Here is a 22,676-nt window from a genome sequence, read left to right as displayed (position 1 = left end):
GCTCCAGAGTGCCTTACATAGCTGTTTGTGGCCAATTTGTTATTTCTGTAATACTTTTACCATTAAGACTCTAAAGACCTTTTTGTAATACTTTTAACCCTTATGGACTTAAGAGCTGAAGACTTGAAGACTCAAAACGCTGAAGACTCAAAACGCTGAAGACTTGAAGAGTCGAAGTCGAAACTGATGAGGGCGGCAAAAAAATTAAAGCTGACAAAGGGTAGATTACTTGAAGAGCTGAAAGAGAAATCCCTACTGTACACTCTGGAGGGCCTTACATAGCTGTATTTTTGTTTGTGGCCAATTTATAATTTTTGTAGTAAAGACTTGAAGAGCTGAAAGAGAAATCCCTACTCGTGCGCTCCAGAGTGCCTTACATAGCTGTTTGTGGCCAATTTGTTATTTTGTAATACTTTTACCATTAAGTCTCGAAGAGCTGAAAGAGAAATCCTTACTCATGCACTCTGGAGGGCCTTACATAGCTGTATTTTTGTTTGTGGCCAATTTATAATTTTTGTAGTAAAGACTTGAAGAGCTGAAAGAGAAATCCCTACTCGTGCGCTCCAGAGTGCCTTACATAGCTGTTTGTGGCCAATTTGTTATTTTTGTAATACTTTTACCATTAAGTCTCGAAGAGCTGAAAGAGAAATCCTTACTCATGCACTCTGGAGGGCCTTACATAGCTGTATTTTTGTTTGTGGCCAATTTATAATTTTTGTAGTAAAGACTTGAAGAGCTGAAAGAGAAATCCCTACTCGTGCGCTCCAGAGTGCCTTACATAGCTGTTTGTGGCCAATTTGTTATTTTTGTAATACTTTTACCATTAAGTCTCGAAGAGCTGAAAGAGAAATCCTTACTCATGCACTCTGGAGGGCCTTACATAGCTGTATTTTTGTTTGTGGCCAATTTATAATTTTTGTAGTAAAGACTTGAAGAGCTGAAAGAGAAATCCCTACTCGTGCGCTCCAGAGTGCCTTACATAGCTGTTTGTGGCCAATTTGTTATTTTTGTAATACTTTTACCATTAAGTCTCGAAGAGCTGAAAGAGAAATCCTTACTCATGCACTCTGGAGGGCCTTACATAGCTGTATTTTGTTTGTGGCCAATTTATAATTTTTGTAGTAAAGACTTGAAGAGCTGAAAGAGAAATCCCTACTCGTGCGCTCCAGAGTGCCTTACATAGCTGTTTGTGGCCAATTTGTTATTTTTGTAATACTTTTACCATTAAGTCTCGAAGAGCTGAAAGAGAAATCCTTACTCATGCACTCTGGAGGGCCTTACATAGCTGTATTTTTGTTTGTGGCCAATTTATAATTTTTGTAGTAAAGACTTGAAGAGCTGAAAGAGAAATCCCTACTCGTGCGCTCCAGAGTGCCTTACATAGCTGTTTGTGGCCAATTTGTTATTTTGTAATACTTTTACCATTAAGTCTCGAAGAGCTGAAAGAGAAATCCTTACTCATGCACTCTGGAGGGCCTTACATAGCTGTATTTTGTTTGTGGCCAATTTATAATTTTTGTAGTAAAGACTTGAAGAGCTGAAAGAGAAATCCCTACTCGTGCGCTCCAGAGTGCCTTACATAGCTGTTTGTGGCCAATTTGTTATTTTTGTAATACTTTTACCATTAAGTCTCGAAGAGCTGAAAGAGAAATCCTTACTCATGCACTCTGGAGGGCCTTACATAGCTGTATTTTTGTTTGTGGCCAATTGATTTTTGTAATAAAGACTTGAAGAGCTGAAAGAGAAATCCCTACTCGTGCGCTCCAGAGTGCCTTACATAGCTGTTTGTGGCCAATTTGTTATTTTTGTAATACTTTTACCATTAAGTCTCGAAGAGCTGAAAGAGAAATCCTTACTCATGCACTCTGGAGGGCCTTACATAGCTGTATTTTTGTTTGTGGCCAATTTATAATTTTTGTAGTAAAGACTTGAAGAGCTGAAAGAGAAATCCCTACTCGTGCGCTCCAGAGTGCCTTACATAGCTGTTTGTGGCCAATTTGTTATTTTTGTAATACTTTTACCATTAAGTCTCGAAGAGCTGAAAGAGAAATCCTTACTCATGCACTCTGGAGGGCCTTACATAGCTGTATTTTTGTTTGTGGCCAATTTATAATTTTTGTAGTAAAGACTTGAAGAGCTGAAAGAGAAATCCCTACTCGTGCGCTCCAGAGTGCCTTACATAGCTGTTTGTGGCCAATTTGTTATTTTTGTAATACTTTTACCATTAAGTCTCGAAGAGCTGAAAGAGAAATCCTTACTCATGCACTCTGGAGGGCCTTACATAGCTGTATTTTTGTTTGTGGCCAATTTATAATTTTTGTAGTAAAGACTTGAAGAGCTGAAAGAGAAATCCCTACTCGTGCGCTCCAGAGTGCCTTACATAGCTGTTTGTGGCCAATTTGTTATTTTTGTAATACTTTTACCATTAAGTCTCGAAGAGCTGAAAGAGAAATCCTTACTCATGCACTCTGGAGGGCCTTACATAGCTGTATTTTTGTTTGTGGCCAATTTATAATTTTTGTAGTAAAGACTTGAAGAGCTGAAAGAGAAATCCCTACTCGTGCGCTCCAGAGTGCCTTACATAGCTGTTTGTGGCCAATTTGTTATTTTTGTAATACTTTTACCATTAAGTCTCGAAGAGCTGAAAGTAAGACTCTAACTATTACCTTTTTGTAATACTTTTAACCATTATGACTAGAAGAGCTGAAGACTTGAAGACTCAAAACGCTGAAGACTCAAAACGCTGAAGACTTGAAGAGTCGAAGTCGAAACTGATGAGGGCAAAATAAATTAAAAGCTGACAAAGGGTAGATTACTTGAAGAGCTGAAAGAGAAATCCCTACTGTACACTCTGGAGGGCCTTACATAGCTGTATTTTTGTTTGTGGCCAATTTATAATTTTTGTAGTAAAGACTTGAAGAGCTGAAAGAGAAATCCCTACTCGTGCGCTCCAGAGTGCCTTACATAGCTGTTTGTGGCCAATTTGTTATTTTTGTAATACTTTTACCATTAAGTCTCGAAGAGCTGAAAGAGAAATCCTTACTCATGCACTCTGGAGGGCCTTACATAGCTGTATTTTTGTTTGTGGCCAATTTATAATTTTTGTAGTAAAGACTTGAAGAGCTGAAAGAGAAATCCCTACTCGTGCGCTCCAGAGTGCCTTACATAGCTGTTTGTGGCCAATTTGTTATTTTTGTAATACTTTTACCATTAAGTCTCGAAGAGCTGAAAGAGAAATCCTTACTCATGCACTCTGGAGGGCCTTACATAGCTGTATTTTTGTTTGTGGCCAATTTATAATTTTTGTAGTAAAGACTTGAAGAGCTGAAAGAGAAATCCCTACTCGTGCGCTCCAGAGTGCCTTACATAGCTGTTTGTGGCCAATTGTTATTTTTTGTAATACTTTTACCATTAAGTCTCGAAGAGCTGAAAGAGAAATCCTTACTCATGCACTCTGGAGGGCCTTACATAGCTGTATTTTGTTTGTGGCCAATTTATAATTTTTGTAGTAAAGACTTGAAGAGCTGAAAGAGAAATCCCTACTCGTGCGCTCCAGAGTGCCTTACATAGCTGTTTGTGGCCAATTTGTTATTTTTGTAATACTTTTACCATTAAGTCTCGAAGAGCTGAAAGAGAAATCCTTACTCATGCACTCTGGAGGGCCTTACATAGCTGTATTTTTGTTTGTGGCCAATTGATTTTTGTAGTAAAGACTTGAAGAGCTGAAAGAGAAATCCCTACTCGTGCGCTCCAGAGTGCCTTACATAGCTGTTTGTGGCCAATTTGTTATTTTTGTAATACTTTTACCATTAAGTCTCGAAGAGCTGAAAGAGAAATCCTTACTCATGCACTCTGGAGGGCCTTACATAGCTGTATTTTTGTTTGTGGCCAATTTATAATTTTTGTAGTAAAGACTTGAAGAGCTGAAAGAGAAATCCCTACTCGTGCGCTCCAGAGTGCCTTACATAGCTGTTTGTGGCCAATTTGTTATTTTGTAATACTTTTACCATTAAGTCTCGAAGAGCTGAAAGAGAAATCCTTACTCATGCACTCTGGAGGGCCTTACATAGCTGTATTTTTGTTTGTGGCCAATTTATAATTTTTGTAGTAAAGACTTGAAGAGCTGAAAGAGAAATCCCTACTCGTGCGCTCCAGAGTGCCTTACATAGCTGTTTGTGGCCAATTTGTTATTTTTGTAATACTTTTACCATTAAGTCTCGAAGAGCTGAAAGAGAAATCCTTACTCATGCACTCTGGAGGGCCTTACATAGCTGTATTGTGTTTGTGGCCAATTTATAATTTTTGTAGTAAAGACTTGAAGAGCTGAAAGAGAAATCCCTACTCGTGCGCTCCAGAGTGCCTTACATAGTTGTTTCTGGCCAATTTGTTATTTCTGTAATACTTTTACCATTAAGTCTCGAAGAGCTGAAAGAGAAATCCTTACTCATGCACTCTGGAGGGCCTTACATAGCTGTATTTTTGTTTGTGGCCAATTTATAATTTTTGTAGTAAAGACTTGAAGAGCTGAAAGAGAAATCCCTACTCGTGCGCTCCAGAGTGCCTTACATAGCTGTTTGTGGCCAATTTGTTATTTTTGTAATACTTTTACCATTAAGTCTCGAAGAGCTGAAAGAGAAATCCTTACTCATGCACTCTGGAGGGCCTTACATAGCTGTATTTTTGTTTGTGGCCAATTTATAATTTTTGTAGTAAAGACTTGAAGAGCTGAAAGAGAAATCCCTACTCGTGCGCTCCAGAGTGCCTTACATAGCTGTTTGTGGCCAATTTGTTATTTTTGTAATACTTTTACCATTAAGTCTCGAAGAGCTGAAAGAGAAATCCTTACTCATGCACTCTGGAGGGCCTTACATAGCTGTATTTTTGTTTGTGGCCAATTTATAATTTTTGTAGTAAAGACTTGAAGAGCTGAAAGAGAAATCCCTACTCGTGCGCTCCAGAGTGCCTTACATAGCTGTTTGTGGCCAATTGTTATTTTTGTAATACTTTTACCATTAAGTCTCGAAGAGCTGAAAGAGAAATCCTACTCATGCACTCTGGAGGGCCTTACATAGCTGTATTTTTGTTTGTGGCCAATTTAATTTTTGTAGTAAAGACTTGAAGAGCTGAAAGAGAAATCCCTACTCGTGCGCTCCAGAGTGCCTTACATAGCTGTTTGTGGCCAATTTGTTATTTCTGTAATACTTTTACCATTAAGTCTCGAAGAGCTGAAAGAGAAATCCTTACTCATGCACTCTGGAGGGCCTTACATAGCTGTATTTTTGTTTGTGGCCAATTTATAATTTTTGTAGTAAAGACTTGAAGAGCTGAAAGAGAAATCCCTACTCGTGCGCTCCAGAGTGCCTTACATAGCTGTTTGTGGCCAATTTGTTATTTTTGTAATACTTTTACCATTAAGTCTCGAAGAGCTGAAAGAGAAATCCTTACTCATGCACTCTGGAGGGCCTTACATAGCTGTATTTTTGTTTGTGGCCAATTTATAATTTTTTAGTAAAGACTTGAAGAGCTGAAAGAGAAATCCCTACTCGTGCGCTCCAGAGTGCCTTACATAGCTGTTTGTGGCCAATTTGTTATTTTTGTAATACTTTTACCATTAAGACTCTAACTATTACCTTTTTGTAATACTTTTAACCATTATGACTAGAAGAAAGGAAGACTTGAAGACTCAAAAAGCTGAAGACTTGAAGTGAATAATGATGAGGGTGGAAAACGAATCATAATATGGTAAAGGGTAGAATGAGAATATAAAACATTACGGCATTTAAACCGAGCAGAATGATAAAATATAATAAAAGGTAGAACAGGGTAGTATGACATATATAAAATTTCGATGTTTAAACCGATCAGGGCAGATGATAAAAATAAAAAATCTGAAAAGGGTAGAATGAGATATACAATATTTCGGTGTTGAAACCGATCAGGGTAGTGGATAATATTAAAAACAGTCAAAGGGTAGAATGAGATATACAATATTTCGGTGTTGAAACCGATCAGGGTAGTGGATAATATTAAAAACATCAAAGGGTAGAATGAGATATACAATATTTCGGTGTTGAAACCGATCAGGGTAGTGGATAAAATTAAAAACAGTCAAAGGGTAGAATGAGATATACAATATTTCGGTGTTGAAACCGATCAGGGTAGAGGATAATATTAAAAACAGTCAAAGGGTAGAATGAGATAAACAATATTTTGGTGTTGAAACCGATCAGGGTAGTGGATAATATTAAAAACAGTCAAAGGGTAGAATGAGATATACAATATTTCGGTGTTGAAACCGATCAGGGTAGTTGATAAAATTAAAAACAGTCAAAGGGTAGAATGAGATATACAATATTTCGGTGTTGAAACCGATCAGGGTAGAGGATAAAATAAAAACAGTCAAAGGGTAGAATGAGATATACAATATTTCGGTGTTGAAACCGATCAGGGTAGAGGATAAAATTAAAAACAGTCAAAGGGTAGAATGAGATATACAATATTTCGGTGTTGAAACCGATCAGGGTAGTTGATAAAATTAAAAACAGTCAATGGGTAGAATGAGATATACAATATTTCGGTGTTGAAACCGATCAGGGATAAAATTAAAAACATTCAATGGGTAGAATGAGATATACAATATTTCGGTGTTGAAACCGATCAGGGATAAAATTAAAAACAGTCAATGGGTAGAATGAGATATACAATATTTCGGTGTTGAAACCGATCAGGGTAGAGGATAAAATTAAAAACAGTCAAAGGGTAGAATGAGATATACAATATTTCGGTGTTGAAACCGATCAGGGTAGAGGATAAAATTAAAAACAGTCAAAGGGTAGAATGAGATATACAATATTTCGGTGTTGAAACCGATCAGGGTAGTTGATAAAATTAAAAACAGTCAATGGGTAGAATGAGATATACAATATTTCGGTGTTGAAACCGATCAGGGTAGAGGATAAAATTAAAAACAGTCAAAGGGTAGAATGAGATATACAATATTTCGGTGTTGAAACCGATCAGGGTAGAGGATAAAATTAAAAACAGTCAAAGGGTAGAATGAGATATACAATATTTCGGTGTTGAAACCGATCAGGGTAGAGGATAAAATTAAAAACAGTCAAAGGGTAGAATGAGATATACAATATTTCGGTGTTGAAACCGATCAGGGTAGAGGATAAAAATAAAAACAGTCAAAGGGTAGAATGAGATATACAATATTTCGGTGTTGAAACCGATCAGGGTAGAGGATAAAATTAAAAACAGTCAAAGGGTAGAATGAGATATACAATATTTCGGTGTTGAAACCGATCAGGGTAGAGGATAAAATTAAAAACAGTCAAAGGGTAGAATGAGATATACAATATTTCGGTGTTGAAACCGATCAGGGTAGAGGATAAAATTAAAAACAGTCAAAGGGTAGAATGAGATATACAATTTTCGGTGTTGAAACCGATCAGGGTAGAGGATAAAATTAAAAACAGTCAAAGGGTAGAATGAGATATACAATATTTCGGTGTTGAAACCGATCAGGGTAGAGGATAAAATTAAAAACAGTCAAAGGGTAGAATGAGATATACAATATTTCGGTGTTGAAACCGATCAGGGTAGAGGATAAAATTAAAAACAGTCAAAGGGTAGAATGAGATATACAATATTTCGGTGTTGAAACCGATCAGGGTAGGGGATAAAATTAAAAACAGTCAAAGGGTAGAAGGAGATATACAATATTTCGGTGTTGAAACCGATCAGGGTATAGGATAAAATTAAAAACAGTCAAAGGGTAGAATGAGATATACAAAATTCGGTGTTGAAACCGATCAGGGTAGAGGATAAAATTAAAAACAGTCAAAGGGTAGAATGAGATATACAATATTTTGGTGTTGAAACCGGTCAGGGTAGAGGATAAAAGTAAAAACAGTCAAAGGGTAGAATGTACACATACAAATTTTCGGTGTTTAAACCGATCAGGGTAGATGATAAAATTAAAAACTACAAAAGGGTAGAATGTAGACATACAATATTTCGGTGCTGAAACCGATCAGGGTAGAGGATAAAATTAACTAGCCAAGAGTAGGATGAAATATACAAAGCTGCAATCAGGGTGAAAAAAATAAAATAAAAGCTAGAACAAGGTCAAATGAAATGTACAAAATTTCATGAAGAAACAAATTAAAAACTGACAAAGGGTAAGACAAAATTTACAAATTTTCAGTGTCGATCAGGGTAATAAAATAAAATAAAAGTTAGTACAGGGTAGTATGACATATACAAAATTTCGGTGTTTTAATCGACCAGGGTAAAAAAAAACAAAAATAAAAGTTAGCTCAGGGAAAAATTGAATACCGAGTAAAAAAAATAATCAGTGGAAAAAAACAGAATAGAAAAGTATGAAATACACAAAATTCTAATTTTAAAGAAACCTAGTAGATAAAATAGTATGGGTGGTGATAAGCAGGTGATAAAAATAAGCAGATAAAATAAATTAAATAAAAAACAATTCCACCTACTTTTTGAAGATCTCTCAGCAACGTCGACAAATTTAAATACATATATAAAATAGTGCGAGCACATAAATAATAATATAACATATAAATATAAATATATAACACTTTGCTTATCACCGAAAACGCATAAATATAATCATGGGCTATGAAAATTATTTATTTTTTTAAGTAAAAAAAATAATATAATTCCCATAAGTTGTAAATAAAAAAAATCCTACTTTGCAGCATCTTCGCCCATTCTCTGCAATATTATAAATATCTGCAAAATCTGCATCTCTCTGCAAACTAGAAGTGATGTGTGCTCGAAGTGATGAGATCATATCAAAGTGATAAGATCATATCAAAATCTGAAAATAATGAAAAATATAACATTAGATTTGATGGAAAATAATAACTATTTATATATTTACTATAATTTTATATTAGTCATATAAAATAATAAATACATGATGGAATTATGTCATTTCCATTTTATATTTATTGTTTTATGTAACTTGAAAATAATATGTGAAAATAAGTAGAATAAAGGTATTTATAATTGTTGAATAAATAATAATTTAAGTATTTAAATCAATTATCACTGGTTTGGAGATGAACTGAAGTTAGCAATGGACGCCATCTTGTTTTGCAAATGCGCCGCTAGATGGCTTGTTAATAGTTTGCAGAAAATTTGTAAATAATAAATATTAATAACAATAATATGAAATTTCATTCGAAAATGAATTAAATCTGTTAAATACAAATGATTTATATTGAGTTTTAGCGTTGCAAATACGATTGTAATGTTAAAAATGCGATTCAAACTTTGGTCAATTGACAGTTGAGACGCCGTTTTGTTTTGGCTCAAGACCGAAGAATTTTACGTTGTTTTTTTGCAAAAAAATAACTGTACAGGTCCAGGTTTTTAATGTAAATGGATACATCAGGTCAAAGTTTATTGAATTTTCATCAATAATACGCCGTGAAAACGGTTATATTATTTAAAACAGGACAAAACCACCGTTGGTGGTTATGTCCGCCATCTTGGATTTTGCAAATGTTACAAAATTTAAATAGCGAAAAAACGCAAAAATCTCAATAAATATTATGTAAAAGTGCAATAATAATAAATAATATGTGATAAATTTATTGCAAATCAACAACAAAGCACGCCTATGATATTTTTACAGATGTAAACATTGTTTACAAATCAGTACCAGACGGTGTCACTTGTTGTGCAAATAAAACTTAATAATTAAGCAAAATTATAAAAAATAAAAGTTCTTACCTTTTATATGTGTAAACTGCATACCGGAACACACTTTATAAACACTACTTGGTTGTAAAATAATTATTGTTCATTTTGATCACTTATTGCACTTGCACTACGAGATGTTCACTGTTCGGGAGCTGACACGCTAATGAGCTGCGTGCTAATTAGCACCGCCTTATATATGCGGGTTGGAGGCTACTCACGGAGGTGCTCCCGTGGGTGAAAGAGCCTCCGGAAGAAAACATAACCCCTCCCAGACAGCACAAGACATGCCAGGGAATGTCCCACTTGTCCTCACAATCTCCTAATATCGCGATATCCTATGAATATCCTATGAATATGCAACGGGACGTCTCAAAACCAAAGGACTCGAGCAGGTATAACGAACGGTTCACGACATGTCGATCTCATACGCGCACGGCTTGAGACCTCTAAACGTATATGTTTGTCCCTTTCTCTTCGCCGTCGCGTCGGCTGTAGGCTGTAGGCATGGAGCGTCCTTTAAGGTTTACGCGTTATCAATAGACGCTATATGTCATAGTTTTTGAGTAATTGAGTAATAATAGTGGAAATTTTATTTGTTTTATATAATTATATGAGCGTGTGTTATAAATAATTAATATTATTTATCAAAATACTCTAAAATTGAGTAATAATAGTGGAAATGTTATGTGGTCTATATAATTATATGTTCGCGTGTGTTATAAATATTGCAGCAACATATTGAAAGGGGGGGCAGATATAAACGATGGTAATTAAAGCTTTATGTATACTGTTATTTGAAATACTATGTTACTAGTACAAATAGAATTTTTAATTTAATGCTGACATTTCTACCCTGCCAGCTTATCCAGCAGCCATGCCTAATTTGCATCAAATGCTGTGTTTGAAGAGAATAACAAAGAAGAAATGCTCTCCACTATGTTTGTTGGAGGAGCTTCAACTTATGGAGGCTATTCTTCTGAGCAAAGATATCAAAATACAATTGGTAATCAAAAGTTTATATAGATTTATTTTTATTTGTTAACTTTATCATATACTAAACAAACTTTCTCTTTATATTCTGTATTTAGCCATCAGAGTCCATCTATGAAAATCCATTTTGATGATGGTTTGGACAAAGAATTTTGCTAGGGACGAGGAAAGGGCAAAAATAAATTTTGTGATCTAGTGCCTTGCGATGTCATCACAGGTAATTTATATATCTTATACTTATGATGTGTTGTAAATTATGAATTAAACTAATATATAATTAATTCCAGGAATTGCTTTGAAAAATTTGCCGCATGAGACATAGTTTACTGTTTCAGAGGCTGCAAAAAGCTGGCTGCGACGTGCCAATAAATATTATACAAGGTATTTTTGTGAGATGTGTACTATATGTTTTTCCTATTTACAAAAAAATCATGATAATTGACTGGTTAGTTGTATCAATGTTAGTGCAAAATTTGTGCTGAGTACACATTTTTAGATGTAAAAAACCAAGTTTAATATTCACTCGTAATGACATCAAATTGTGTCGATATATTTGGAATTAGAGATTATTTTATAAATCTCTGTCTATTTTGATTCATGTATCGCTCTTAAAGAACTTACTCATATATATACATATATATGCATTTATTCATTTGTTTTCTATTTCAGGAGAGAAAATCAACCATGAACTAGGATTGAATGCCGAATTAATTATATTTTTAATATTGTAAAATAAGTTATTTTGAGTTAAAGTTGTATATATTAAATTTTGTTATAAAATTATCTCAGGATTTTGTTATTTTGTAATAAAAGTTTACTTTGTGAAATTGTGTTCTTTTATTTTATTTTTAATCCAAATTTATTTTTCATCTAAAAAGTAAAAAACAATTCCATAATTATATCCTATTCATGTCCGGAATATCCCGCGCGGGATATCCTACAGAACGTCCCATAGGTGCGACATATTAACATGTTTCGGATAAGATCAGGATAAGCGGGATATCCGTAAGGCTATCGCAGGGACAATGAATGTCCGCGCGTGGATATCCTGTGGACGTTTTCCAGGATGTCTTGTGTTGTCTGGGCTGTCTCAAATTTGTCAATTATTAGGATTTAAATCAAACTTCATGAGTAATACCTCATATACATGTTGAAAACTATAAAAAACTTAATTACAATCACTAATTAAGCTCTATTCGTTAGTAATTAACTTACTAATTAAGCACTATTCGTTAGTAATTAGTCACTGCACAACAATCAATTGTATGGATTCAAAGTAAACAGAAACAAGCAATTTAAAATAAATTCGTTAAAACCACACAATGACACTATGTAAAAATGATTAAAAACAATACGCTTGGCACAATAACTTTGCAATACAATTTTGGCAACCGATTTCCACACATTTTTTTACAAATTTGAATTTGTATAAATATATAACCACAAAATTTTTGTTATTCTTTCAGTTTTAAACGTCAAAATTAAATTCATGTAAACTGATAGCAGTGAAGTGTGCCACATAATTGAAACTATGCAAAACATCTTGTTCGTAATTGTGTTTGTATCAAAACTTCAAATATTTTAATAAAAACTTCAAATATTTTAATCAGGATATGATAAATACCGATTAATGCACAAGGCTTTTCAGTCAACTGTCATGTCAGTTCAACTACCATTTTAATTAAAAATGTTGTATTTATTGATGAATTGTGTTCAATTACCTGCAATAGTAGAGAAATCTGTTACATTAATACAGTGACTATATTAACTATTGCTTAATTCATCTAAAAACATTTTGTATATATTAGACCCTTCAGTAAGACAACTGAAGGTTTCTCTATATTTGCGTAATTACTAATAATAAGAATAACTACACAGAATGTATAATCAAATCATGATTGTTTAGGGTGTAATGGAGGATTTGTGGAGATATTTGGATTACTCTACTCATTCAAGACAATATAAACTTGTTGTGGAAATGACGAAGGGCACACTTTTAAATGCAAATAAAATGTATACTTGTTCACTTTAAGATGACTGCCTGTATATACTAAATTATATTCTAACACTTTACTCAAGTTTATTATGATTTTATCAATCAGTCAGGAGAAATATCATAAGAGGTAATTATTCTCGATTGTTAACCTAATTTATTAATGTTGCACAGAATTTTAGTTAGAAAATAATCACAAATTAAGTCGACTTTTATCTGTAATGCAACTATCGGTTTCTCTATATTTATATAATAAGAACGGCTACACAGTAAATGTATATTTAAATTATGATTCTTTAGGTTTTAATGGAGGATTTGTGGACATATTTGGATTAATGTACTCAATCATGATAATATAACCTTGTTATAAAGATGACGAAGGGCACACATTGCAATCGCAAATAAAATGGATACTAAGTTCACTTAAAGATGACTGCCTGTATATAATGGATTATATTCTAATACTTACAGATACTTTCCTCAATTTCAAAATTTTAGTTTAGTATGAGAATTTCCAGCAATTTGCCTCAAGGCACGATGTCATACACAACTAATTTTTAATGAAAACTGATATCGCTAATGCTAGATATCAGTTGTGCCTAGTGTAGGATTAGAACTCGAACCTTTATGGTAGCAAGGCCATGGTTCTTACTACTGCACTATGCAATTTCAAATAAGATATAGGAAATTTATAAAAAGAGCGATGATTCATAAATATACATTACCTTTGTATATATTTATAAATATTTGTATCAAATTTGCACAGTTACAAGTTATATTTTACAAGTTTCCAGTATCACAGCAGGATCAAATATTTTGAATAGATACTATAATTCAAAAGGTAATATATAATTGTCGTTTTTATGAAAATTATTATTAAAAATAAATTTTTCATTGCCGTTTATTGATGTTTCGCTCCGGAGAACATGTGTCATTTGTGATCATGGACAACTTTTTTCATCATTTTTTGCTGGCATTAGTCTAAAGTTGTTTGAATTTGGTTATTGAAATATTTTAAAAATATAGTTCTGTATATAAGTATACAGTTATAAATAAAAAAGTTTTTTAACAAGAATTAATCCAGTTATTAGAAAGAATTTTGAACAAAAAATTTAAAAAATGTCTCACAAATCTTTCAACTTAGGTCTTTTGTTTGTTGTAGTTAGGTTATTCGTGTCATTTTTAGATTACTCGATTATTTCAATAATGAAATTATCAAGTTTTCACCATTTTACAATCCCGATTAAATTAACCCACTTTGGTCATTTTTTTAAAGGGGACATCTCAAAGTCGATCGATTCTGAAAAATTTCAATTCATAGTTGAACAAAAAACTCAACTCTTAAAATCTTGCGGCAATTGTATTATTATTTTTTACTGTGGCCCTAAAAATGTGATTCATAGTTACAGTTGCAAAGTTTGAATAAACAAAATTAATAAAAATTAACTAAACAACCGAAAAATGGTCATTATTTCACCAAAGCTCTAGGTTGAACTTAAAAGCTCATAATTTCCAAACAACATGAGATATTTTTTAACTTCCCATAGGGTAAGTTATTGTAATGGGCTAAAAATCGAAAATGAAATTTTCTGCATATTTTTAGGTTTCAGAGGTTTCTGAACTTTTTGGCATGCCTAAGAATAAATTTGTGTGTGTGTGTATGTGTGGAGACAATTTTCCGTCGACGATTTCGAGCGCACGGATGAAGCGATTTGCAAAATTCTAGAAGCAATTGATTCCTATTGATAGGGAGGTGTACAGAGTTTTTGAAGATGACAGGTCCAGTGGCTTCGGAGATATGGAGCAAAAAATGCTAAAAATGACAGTTTTTAAGAGTACGGATCAACCGATTTGAATGATCCAAAAAACATTCGATTCATAATGATGGAAGAAGTGGTGGTTAGATTTTGGCAGATGCAGGTGCAGCCGTTTCAGAGATATAGAGCTGCATGTGCAAAAAATGTCAGTTTTTGAGAAAACTAAGCATCCGATTTGAAAGATTTGAAAAACTTTCTGCTTGTGTTGAAAAAACATGTTGGCTTTTGTGAAAAAAAATTATTATATGTTAACTCTATTATATTTACTATAAACACAATGTTCTCTTGATCACTTTATTTACTCAATTACACTACGTTCTCTATTATACGCATTATGTATACTATTGTTTTACAAATACTCAACGCTTACTATATCACGCTGTCATTATCATAGTTAATATTCGGCTATCCTGATCAATTCTCGTCCTCGAGAATGTAGTTTTCGAATTTCTTAGGACGTGTGATTGTCCGTTTCTGTCTCCTCTTCTTCGTCACTGTTATTAGATTTGTCATCATTACTGTCGTCTTCTTGCATCTGGATGGGCACTTGGCTTTCTCCACACTGCATTCGGATTTGGAGCGTTTCTTGTATTTGGATCTGCTTTTGCGGCAAGGGGATTTAGGCTTCTTTTTGGGACACGGCGATTCGTTGCCTATGGGGCATTCTGGCGGCCCCTTTCCGGGCGGCAAATTAGAGACAGGTTTCTTAAGCCGGCCACAGACGTAACTGTATACTTGCGCAACTGAATGAATGCGCAACCAGGCGTATTTTCACAGCGCCCACAGACGGTTCAAGTTTATGTTCAAGTACTTGCGCAAGCATATCACAAATGTCAAATAATAAATGTCAAAACATAACCTAAAAATATATTTTTTTTATTAATTTATGTATTTACAGGATCAGAAGAGAATTCAAAGTGTTCAGAGGGCTAATTTAATAACTTTTAATTATCGATAACTTCATAAACTTGTATTATGAATTCGCTACAAAGTAAAATTTAAAATGAAACATGTGCTGCCACACGCGGCCGACGAATGAACTTGCCGACTTGAATGATTGCGCAATTAAAATAATGAAAAAGTGCTCATGCCTACTCGCTTGCACCAGTCTGTCAAGTTGCGCAAAAAACACTCCACAGACGCTACAAAATACGTGCGCAAGTCGCAGGTTGCGCAAGTATACAGTTACGTCTGTTGCCGGCTTTACGGTACTTGATTTTTCTCTTGCACTTGGAAATATGCATCTCCGGTTTGCAGCCAGCGTCCTATGATGGTTTATCTCCCGCTGATTTGGATCGTTTGCAGTCATCCTCCTTAGGTTTCTTGGGAAAGTCGGCAGATTTGGTGCGTTTTCTTCTACACTTTGGTTCACATTTTGGTTTTGGTGGTGGGCACTTAGATTTAGGTTTCTTACATTTTGGTTTTGGCGGTGGACACTTCGGCTTCTCTTCACATTTCGGTTTTTCTTCACATTTAGGCTTTGGAAGAGGACACTTCGAGTTTTCTCCATTTCTCTGCGCTGTGGTTAACCAGTCTTCTTCTATTAAATAGTTATTTAATACTATAAGTCCATCCGCACACTCTGTCTCTTCAGTTTCATTTGTGATGTTTCGGGATAGAGCATCCTGCACATGTCTCATCTTCTCTGCTGGTCGATGAATCACCTCATAATCAAATTCTTGTAGTTTCTTTTCAGGTATGTCATCATCTAATTTTATTGTATCCATTGTTAGTTCTCTTACATTTGATTTTTCCTGGTTTTGTTCACATTCATGGCACTCGTCGCATTTTGTAACTTTACAATCCTTTTCAACCGTTGTTTCATTATTTGATATATTCAGTATCGGTATGATGGTCTCACCCCCTCTCATTGCCACTACTGCGGTCTTTGTTAAAGCATTTGCCTCTAATGGAATTTTTATTGTCTCAGCCCTAACAATTGTCTCCTTAAGCGCTAACTCTATTGCACCTACATCATCATCATCATCTACCTTCTCCATTTCCTCATAGCACACTCCTGTTGGCTCTTTCTCTATTGGCACAATACAATCATCGATCTCGCTTCCCAGTACCATTTTGTATACCTCATGATTGGGCACTACACCAGACTTCACTCTCTCGTCACGAACCATCGATATCATCATTGTCAACATTTCATCTTCTCGGCGTCTGCTTTCCAAATACATTTTGTATAACTCTTGTAGTTCACTCATATTGTTTTTTGTTATTGAAATGTCACAAACATAATCTCACACTTTTTGATTCTTCTCTAAAATATCTTTATGTATATCCCTGGTAATCCATAAGTAATCCTTGAGAAATCCCACTTCTGAATTGTTAACTCTATTATATTTACTATAAACACAATGTTCTCTTGATCACTTTATTTACTCAATTACACTACGTTCTCTATTATACGCATTATGTATACTATTGTTTTACAAATACTCAACGCTTACTTTATCACGCTGTCATTATCATAGTTATTATATATTTCAAATTTTTTTTCAATTTTTTTTTTGTATATCGAAAATAATTTAGAAATTAATTTTAATACTGGCTAAAGTTCTAAAGCCCGCTTATATACTTTAAATAAAAAATAATAATTTTGTAATTCAGTTTATAAATAACTCTCCTATGAATATTAGACAATTTTACAGAGTATTTATAATAGTCTATTTGAAAACATTTAATTTTCCTCGAACATTTCGTTACGGTATGCTGGGAAGTTCCAGCAATTTGCCTTAAGGCACGATGCCACACATCACTAGTTTTTTTTTAGATCACTTAAGGTCAACACTATAGTATAACACCTCGTTCTGGCTTGACGTTAAGATCTGGGATATCATGTATATTGTTTTCGCAGAGAATATATTTTATATTAAAAAGTTCATGCACAATAGCGAAGGATTTATTGACAAATATACCTAGCTTCAAATAATGTCAATACTACAAAAATAAAAAAGCAATTATAACAAACAAATTCTTATTAAAACAAATATATATATATATATATACATATATATATATATATTAATACAGTAAAGAAAAAACGACTAAATTGTCAAATATTTATACAAAATGCGTGGTGTACTAAACAAATACTAAAAATAAATTAGACAAGTTTACAAATTTGAACTTCCACTATACAAACAAATATTTATTATAAACCAAGGTATTATATTTATTATAATTCATGCCTTTTTATACAATTCTTGACTTCTTCTAAAAAAATGTTACGTCTATTTCAAATCATGGCATTTATGGACAGCAACGAAGATTGTATAGGATTTGGTGATGGTGGTTGTACAATTTTAATGTACAGTTTTCTTTTTGTCCACGACATGAAGAATACAAGGATGTGTACCATGGCATAGGTCAATATTCCGACAGCACAATATCCAAGAGATATAAATGGCTTCCTCCAGTCCAAAGTCGGATAAAGAAATGGTAGGAGTTCCCTGCGAATGGTGAGGAATACTAATTAATGAGGTATTGACTCATTTATTGTTATTATAATTTAATGACGGTATGAAGGACCAAGTGCAGCAATATGTAGTTACTGGCTTAGACATATTTACTAAATTATTAAGATCATTGCGATTCAATTTTACATTCTACTCGAATAAGAAAAGGTCATATTTACTAAATTATTAAGATCATTGCGATTCAATTTTACATTCTACTCGAATAAGAAAAGGTTTATGAAGTTCTCTAATAAAACTTCTTATAGAAGTTTTTGGTCAATTCTCATTTGAATATTAAAAGAATTATTAGTATTGATCATTAATCATCCAATACTTTTATTTGAAATGCCTTATTATATTACATATATTCAATGTTTTGGGCTATTAAGGCAGTAAATTGATACCTTATTATAGAATTATATATATTTTGATTATAAAATAAGTCTATGACAGTTTTTAATTATTACACAGGTCAACAAAGAAAATGGTGCAAACGATTTTGATACTGTTTTTAAGTATATTTGAGGCGCTGATTTCAAAAATGACATTGGTTTTTTTCTATGAGCTTTAGTTTTCAAGATACGATATATATGATATATTTTACGATATTAGGTGCGCAACTAAGTTCTCGCTATTTTTTCGATGAAAATGTAACTTTATTATAAAAAAATGCATCAATTGAGTTCGATACAGTTCTCCAGTGATGGTTTCACTCGGTTTCAACAGCTCATAACAAATAACACCGGCCTGGTCCCACCATATGTAGAGCATAACCTTCGAAGTGAATATTCGGCCGAACCGAGATTTTCTCGTCTTTGGATTGCTGTAATGTATTCATTTTTTATCACCTGTCACGATGTGATGAAGAACCTCTTCTTTTCACGCCGCTGGAGCAGTTGTTTACAGGCGAAAAGACGACGCTCGACGTCTCTTGGCTTCAACTCTTAACCATAAGTATATAATGCAAAAACGATATCAGTTATGTGTCGCAGCAGTTTGTTTACTTACTCCAAGTTTGCTTCAAGACGTTTTGGATTTGTCAAAATCGACCAACCCTTACTGCTAGAGCCATATACTGACAAACAGCGAGAACTTAGTTGCACACCTAATATAAGGAACGAAAGTACAAAAGAGTAATACAATTCCGAATGTTATTTTAATGAGATATGACTACTCGTACATACAAACTTACAAGACCCATTCGGCCTTAGTTGGGACATTAGTTGACACTGTGAAAAGTTCTTTTCCGTGACGACCTCAAATGGACCTGGTTTCGGCAACTTCTTTGTATCTCAAAAACTAGAGCTGATACAAAAAAATGGTTTGCAGATTTGAAATCAGCGCAAAATACTATAAGAATCAGCTCTAACATTTGAGGCACAAAAAAAAAACTTTTTTTTGTTGGCCTGTGTTATTAGAGTAGAGCGGAGCTTACAGGTAAAAAGGTCCCCCAACGATATCTCAAAAAACAAGTGATGATAAAACTTTTTTAATAACAATATTTGAAAGTAGAGTGATAAAGATGTATAATCAGCTACCATATTGATTCTTGCGACGACCTTATTGAGAAATAAACAGCAATCATTGAAAATTCACAAAAAAAGTATTTTCTTTCGTTGTTAGTTTTTATGGGTATGAGCACTGCGGTTTAGTTTACGAGACATTAATATATATTTTAAATATACATTATATAATTTTTTTATAAGATGTATAGTTAAATTCAATAGTTTTTTTTATAAAACATATATAAAATCTTAAATGTGGGTGGTATAAAAAGGATCAACTGATAGGCCTTTACCCTGTCTAAACTAATGGGTAGTACTGCCCTAAGGCAGGTCTGTGAGTTGAGTTAAACTCAAACTCGATTCAGGGAAGAGTGTGAGAGTTTTTCCAATTTCCATTTCACCCTGTCTAAAGTTCGAACATTATATAATAGTAAACAAAAAAGTAAATTAAGTTGAGAAGAGATGTTCCAAAATAGATAAGTTGAATAAAGAGCTATTCCAAATCTGCTGATTTTCTGCCCAAATACTAGATCAAGATAATACACAGTGTCATCTTTGCAAAAATGTACCCATTATATTTTGCAATAGCTGAATACTGAAGGAATTATTTCCTAAAATCTCTTTAATCACTTAACTTCACCACTGCTGAATTAAAAATAAGACGTTGTATCTTTTTGCCGCCTGGCTGCCCCATTTTTCTTCGCGCATAGAGTAAAAAGAACCAGGTGACAAATTTTTTAAATCAACCAAAAAACACATTTCATCAATGATGAATGGGCTGGAAGTTTCACTGAACGTAGTCAGATAGTGGTATATTTGATATGTGGTATTTGTTGTGATATAATTGATTTGGATTTCACAATATAATTGCTCAAAGTTAAATTGGACCATTGATTTTTGATTGAGACACCAACGATCAAAAAGTAACTATACTTAATCTGATTAATTTAAAATTCAATTTAGCTCATAGAATAATAATAATATGCTGGATATTTCTGAAATAATATTCTAAATATTTCCTTTACCTTCCTGTTCCTCCTGCCATGAAGTAAACCCAACTAAACAATTCATATACAGCGGCCATCAACATCGACCAAAATATATGAAGGAAGCGGAAGGGATGTGCCACCACGATGAAATCAATCATCATCAATATAAAATTGAATATATGAATTGTAACTGTTATAAAATCTAGACTGTCATCTGAAATGTTAATAAAATATTGTACAAATTTATTTACATTTAAAGAATATGTATTGACTGTCTGATACCTTCGCAAGTAGTTTCTTCTAGGCGCGGATCCAGCAGATCAGCCGTAAGATCAGGATGTAAATTTATGTACAGCAATTCTGCGAGTTTCTTTGCTCTGGTAATATAAAAAATAAATATTCATTGGTAAATTCATACGTATATAACATCTCTTATAAGACCCAAACGTTTTGGTCAATATCGAAATCGTCATTTAGTGTAAAAATCATCATTACTAATTCACTTAATCCAAAACGTCAAAAAAGTTTTATTTGATATAGCGTTTCTTGTTCAAACTTTTTGGATTAAAAGATGATAATATAATAAAACTATCCCTCTTTTACCCAGTTTCTTCATAATGTTAGAAAAAATTATTTTAAAGAATATGTTCTAGCCATTATAAATGTACGAGTAATTGATATCATTCCGTTCATTTCTTGTTTTATTGTTATTGCCTATACAGAAATTTTATATTTCTCATAGTTTATGTTATTATTTTAAGGAGGTAGATAATTAAGGTAATTGAGAAACGTACCAACCTACATCGATTTGCATCAAAAATCAAACTCCAATAGCAACATGTTATAATAATTGATGAGACTGTCGCCAAAGTATTTGTAAGCCAATATGTCTTGGTCAAGCAGTTCATTTTAACTGGATTTTGTAAATGACGATCAGCAGCATTATCTAAAATTATAATAAAAAAATGACTAAAAATTATAGATAAATATACAGGTCAGACAGAGAAAATTACTCGTGGTAAGGCAATAAGACCTTGTACTAATCTGCTACAAATATCTAATGCTGAAATTTAATATTCAAAACTGGTCAGTTTTTTTCTGTTAATTTCTCTCAAAGTCTTCAGATCAGATCATTATCTTGAATTTGGTTTCAAATTTTTGACAAAATACTACCTGCATCTACCTACTTCCAAATTGCCGATCCAGATGCAAACGGCGGCCGACGAGAATTAGTGCCAAAACAGACTGAATATCACATAAGACAATTCCCCAATGAGTTAAATAACATGGATATTTTAAATGGTAATGCAAAGGCTTTGTATCCCTGCCAATATTTCCTAGAGAGATGATCAGCATGAAGAAGCAGCCTAAGACGTGCAACAATCGGTAGAGTAAAAAATACAAGGAGGTTTTTGCGCTGCGCTGCCACTGCAAGGGAATAAATTATAAAATAAATATAAATTTGAAAATTGTCCGTAGAAAATATATATTTACTTGGCATTGTGAAAATACGTGCGGTTTTCTGTGTTCAAAATTGTAGGTTTTTTGCGAAAATGCTTTCAATAAGAGCGCCCCTAAAACATACATATACATATGACATACATACTACACGTAATTCATGTTATTAATTATCAAAATAATAAAAAATATTTAATATTAAAATCACTCACTCACAACAACGAGTACAAAAATTTTGCTTTACTGCAGGCTCCGACATATTAATTTTGCTGGATGGATAGTGAATTATATCCTGCCTACTCTCAATTTATCCTTCTTTTTAGTTGGCATTGTTTGTATTATTTTATATAAAAAATAAATAAATTTTTAACAATTTGACATAAGCAATCATTTGTTTTTATAATACAAATAGAAAATGATGTGCAAATTATTTTGCCATTAGAAATTTAAGAGATCCAAAACATTTTCGTATAACTTACACTCGTACCACTTTTGTGAAAGAAATGTTTCCTTTCATTTTTAATTATTATTACTGAATTAATGAATATTTGGAAAGTATGAAAAGTTTAATATTATTATTGTGATTTTGTAATATATAAATATCTCCACGTTTCAATATTGTAGTTTAGTCTTTCCAATAGTACCTAATACTTGCTAGTAGTTTTACATGTTTTATATTGTTTTAGTATTTAATTATTTTAATTACATTGAAATAT

The 22,676-nt window shown here is 33.2% G+C and overlaps 1 protein-coding gene and 1 long non-coding RNA gene across 2 annotated transcripts; one reads left to right on the top strand and one right to left on the bottom strand.

The window, feature by feature from the left end:
* Positions 1-10,859: 10,859 nt before the first annotated feature.
* On the top strand, positions 10,860-11,448 carry LOC113364213. The gene is made up of 3 exons (XR_003366026.1): positions 10,860-10,948; positions 11,019-11,112; positions 11,401-11,448. It is a non-coding gene; the product is annotated as an uncharacterized LOC113364213 (long non-coding RNA).
* A 6,340-nt stretch (positions 11,449-17,788) lies between these two features.
* Positions 17,789-22,290, bottom strand: LOC113384827 (protein rolling stone-like). The gene is made up of 6 exons (XM_026622592.1): positions 22,261-22,290; positions 21,690-21,930; positions 21,301-21,448; positions 20,785-20,879; positions 20,539-20,716; positions 17,789-18,002 (listed from the first exon to the last, which is right to left on the bottom strand). Exons 1-6 carry the CDS (start codon positions 22,288-22,290, stop codon positions 17,789-17,791), a joined length of 906 nt encoding a protein of 301 aa, XP_026478377.1.
* Positions 22,291-22,676: the final 386 nt, after the last annotated feature.

The sequence above is a fragment of the Ctenocephalides felis genome, unplaced genomic scaffold (genome assembly GCF_003426905.1).
Source record: "Ctenocephalides felis isolate EL2017-DRISC unplaced genomic scaffold, ASM342690v1 CF-g0.4_SCAFFOLD_00845, whole genome shotgun sequence".
Taxonomy (NCBI): Eukaryota; Metazoa; Arthropoda; class Insecta; order Siphonaptera; family Pulicidae; genus Ctenocephalides; species Ctenocephalides felis.
This window is presented reverse-complemented; position numbering and strand designations above follow the sequence as displayed.

Excerpts from the sequence above, each read along its gene's own strand:
- LOC113384827 (XM_026622592.1), bottom strand. The coding sequence starts at position 22,290 with ATGCCAACTAAAAAGAAGGATAAATTGAGA. Across the intron at positions 20,880-21,300 it reads TTTGATGCAAATCGATGTAG|AGCAAAGAAACTCGCAGAAT; the intron begins GTTGGTACGTTT and ends TTATATTACCAG. Across the intron at positions 18,003-20,538 it reads ATGGCAGGAGGAACAGGAAG|GGAACTCCTACCATTTCTTT; the intron begins GTAAAGGAAATA and ends CACCATTCGCAG.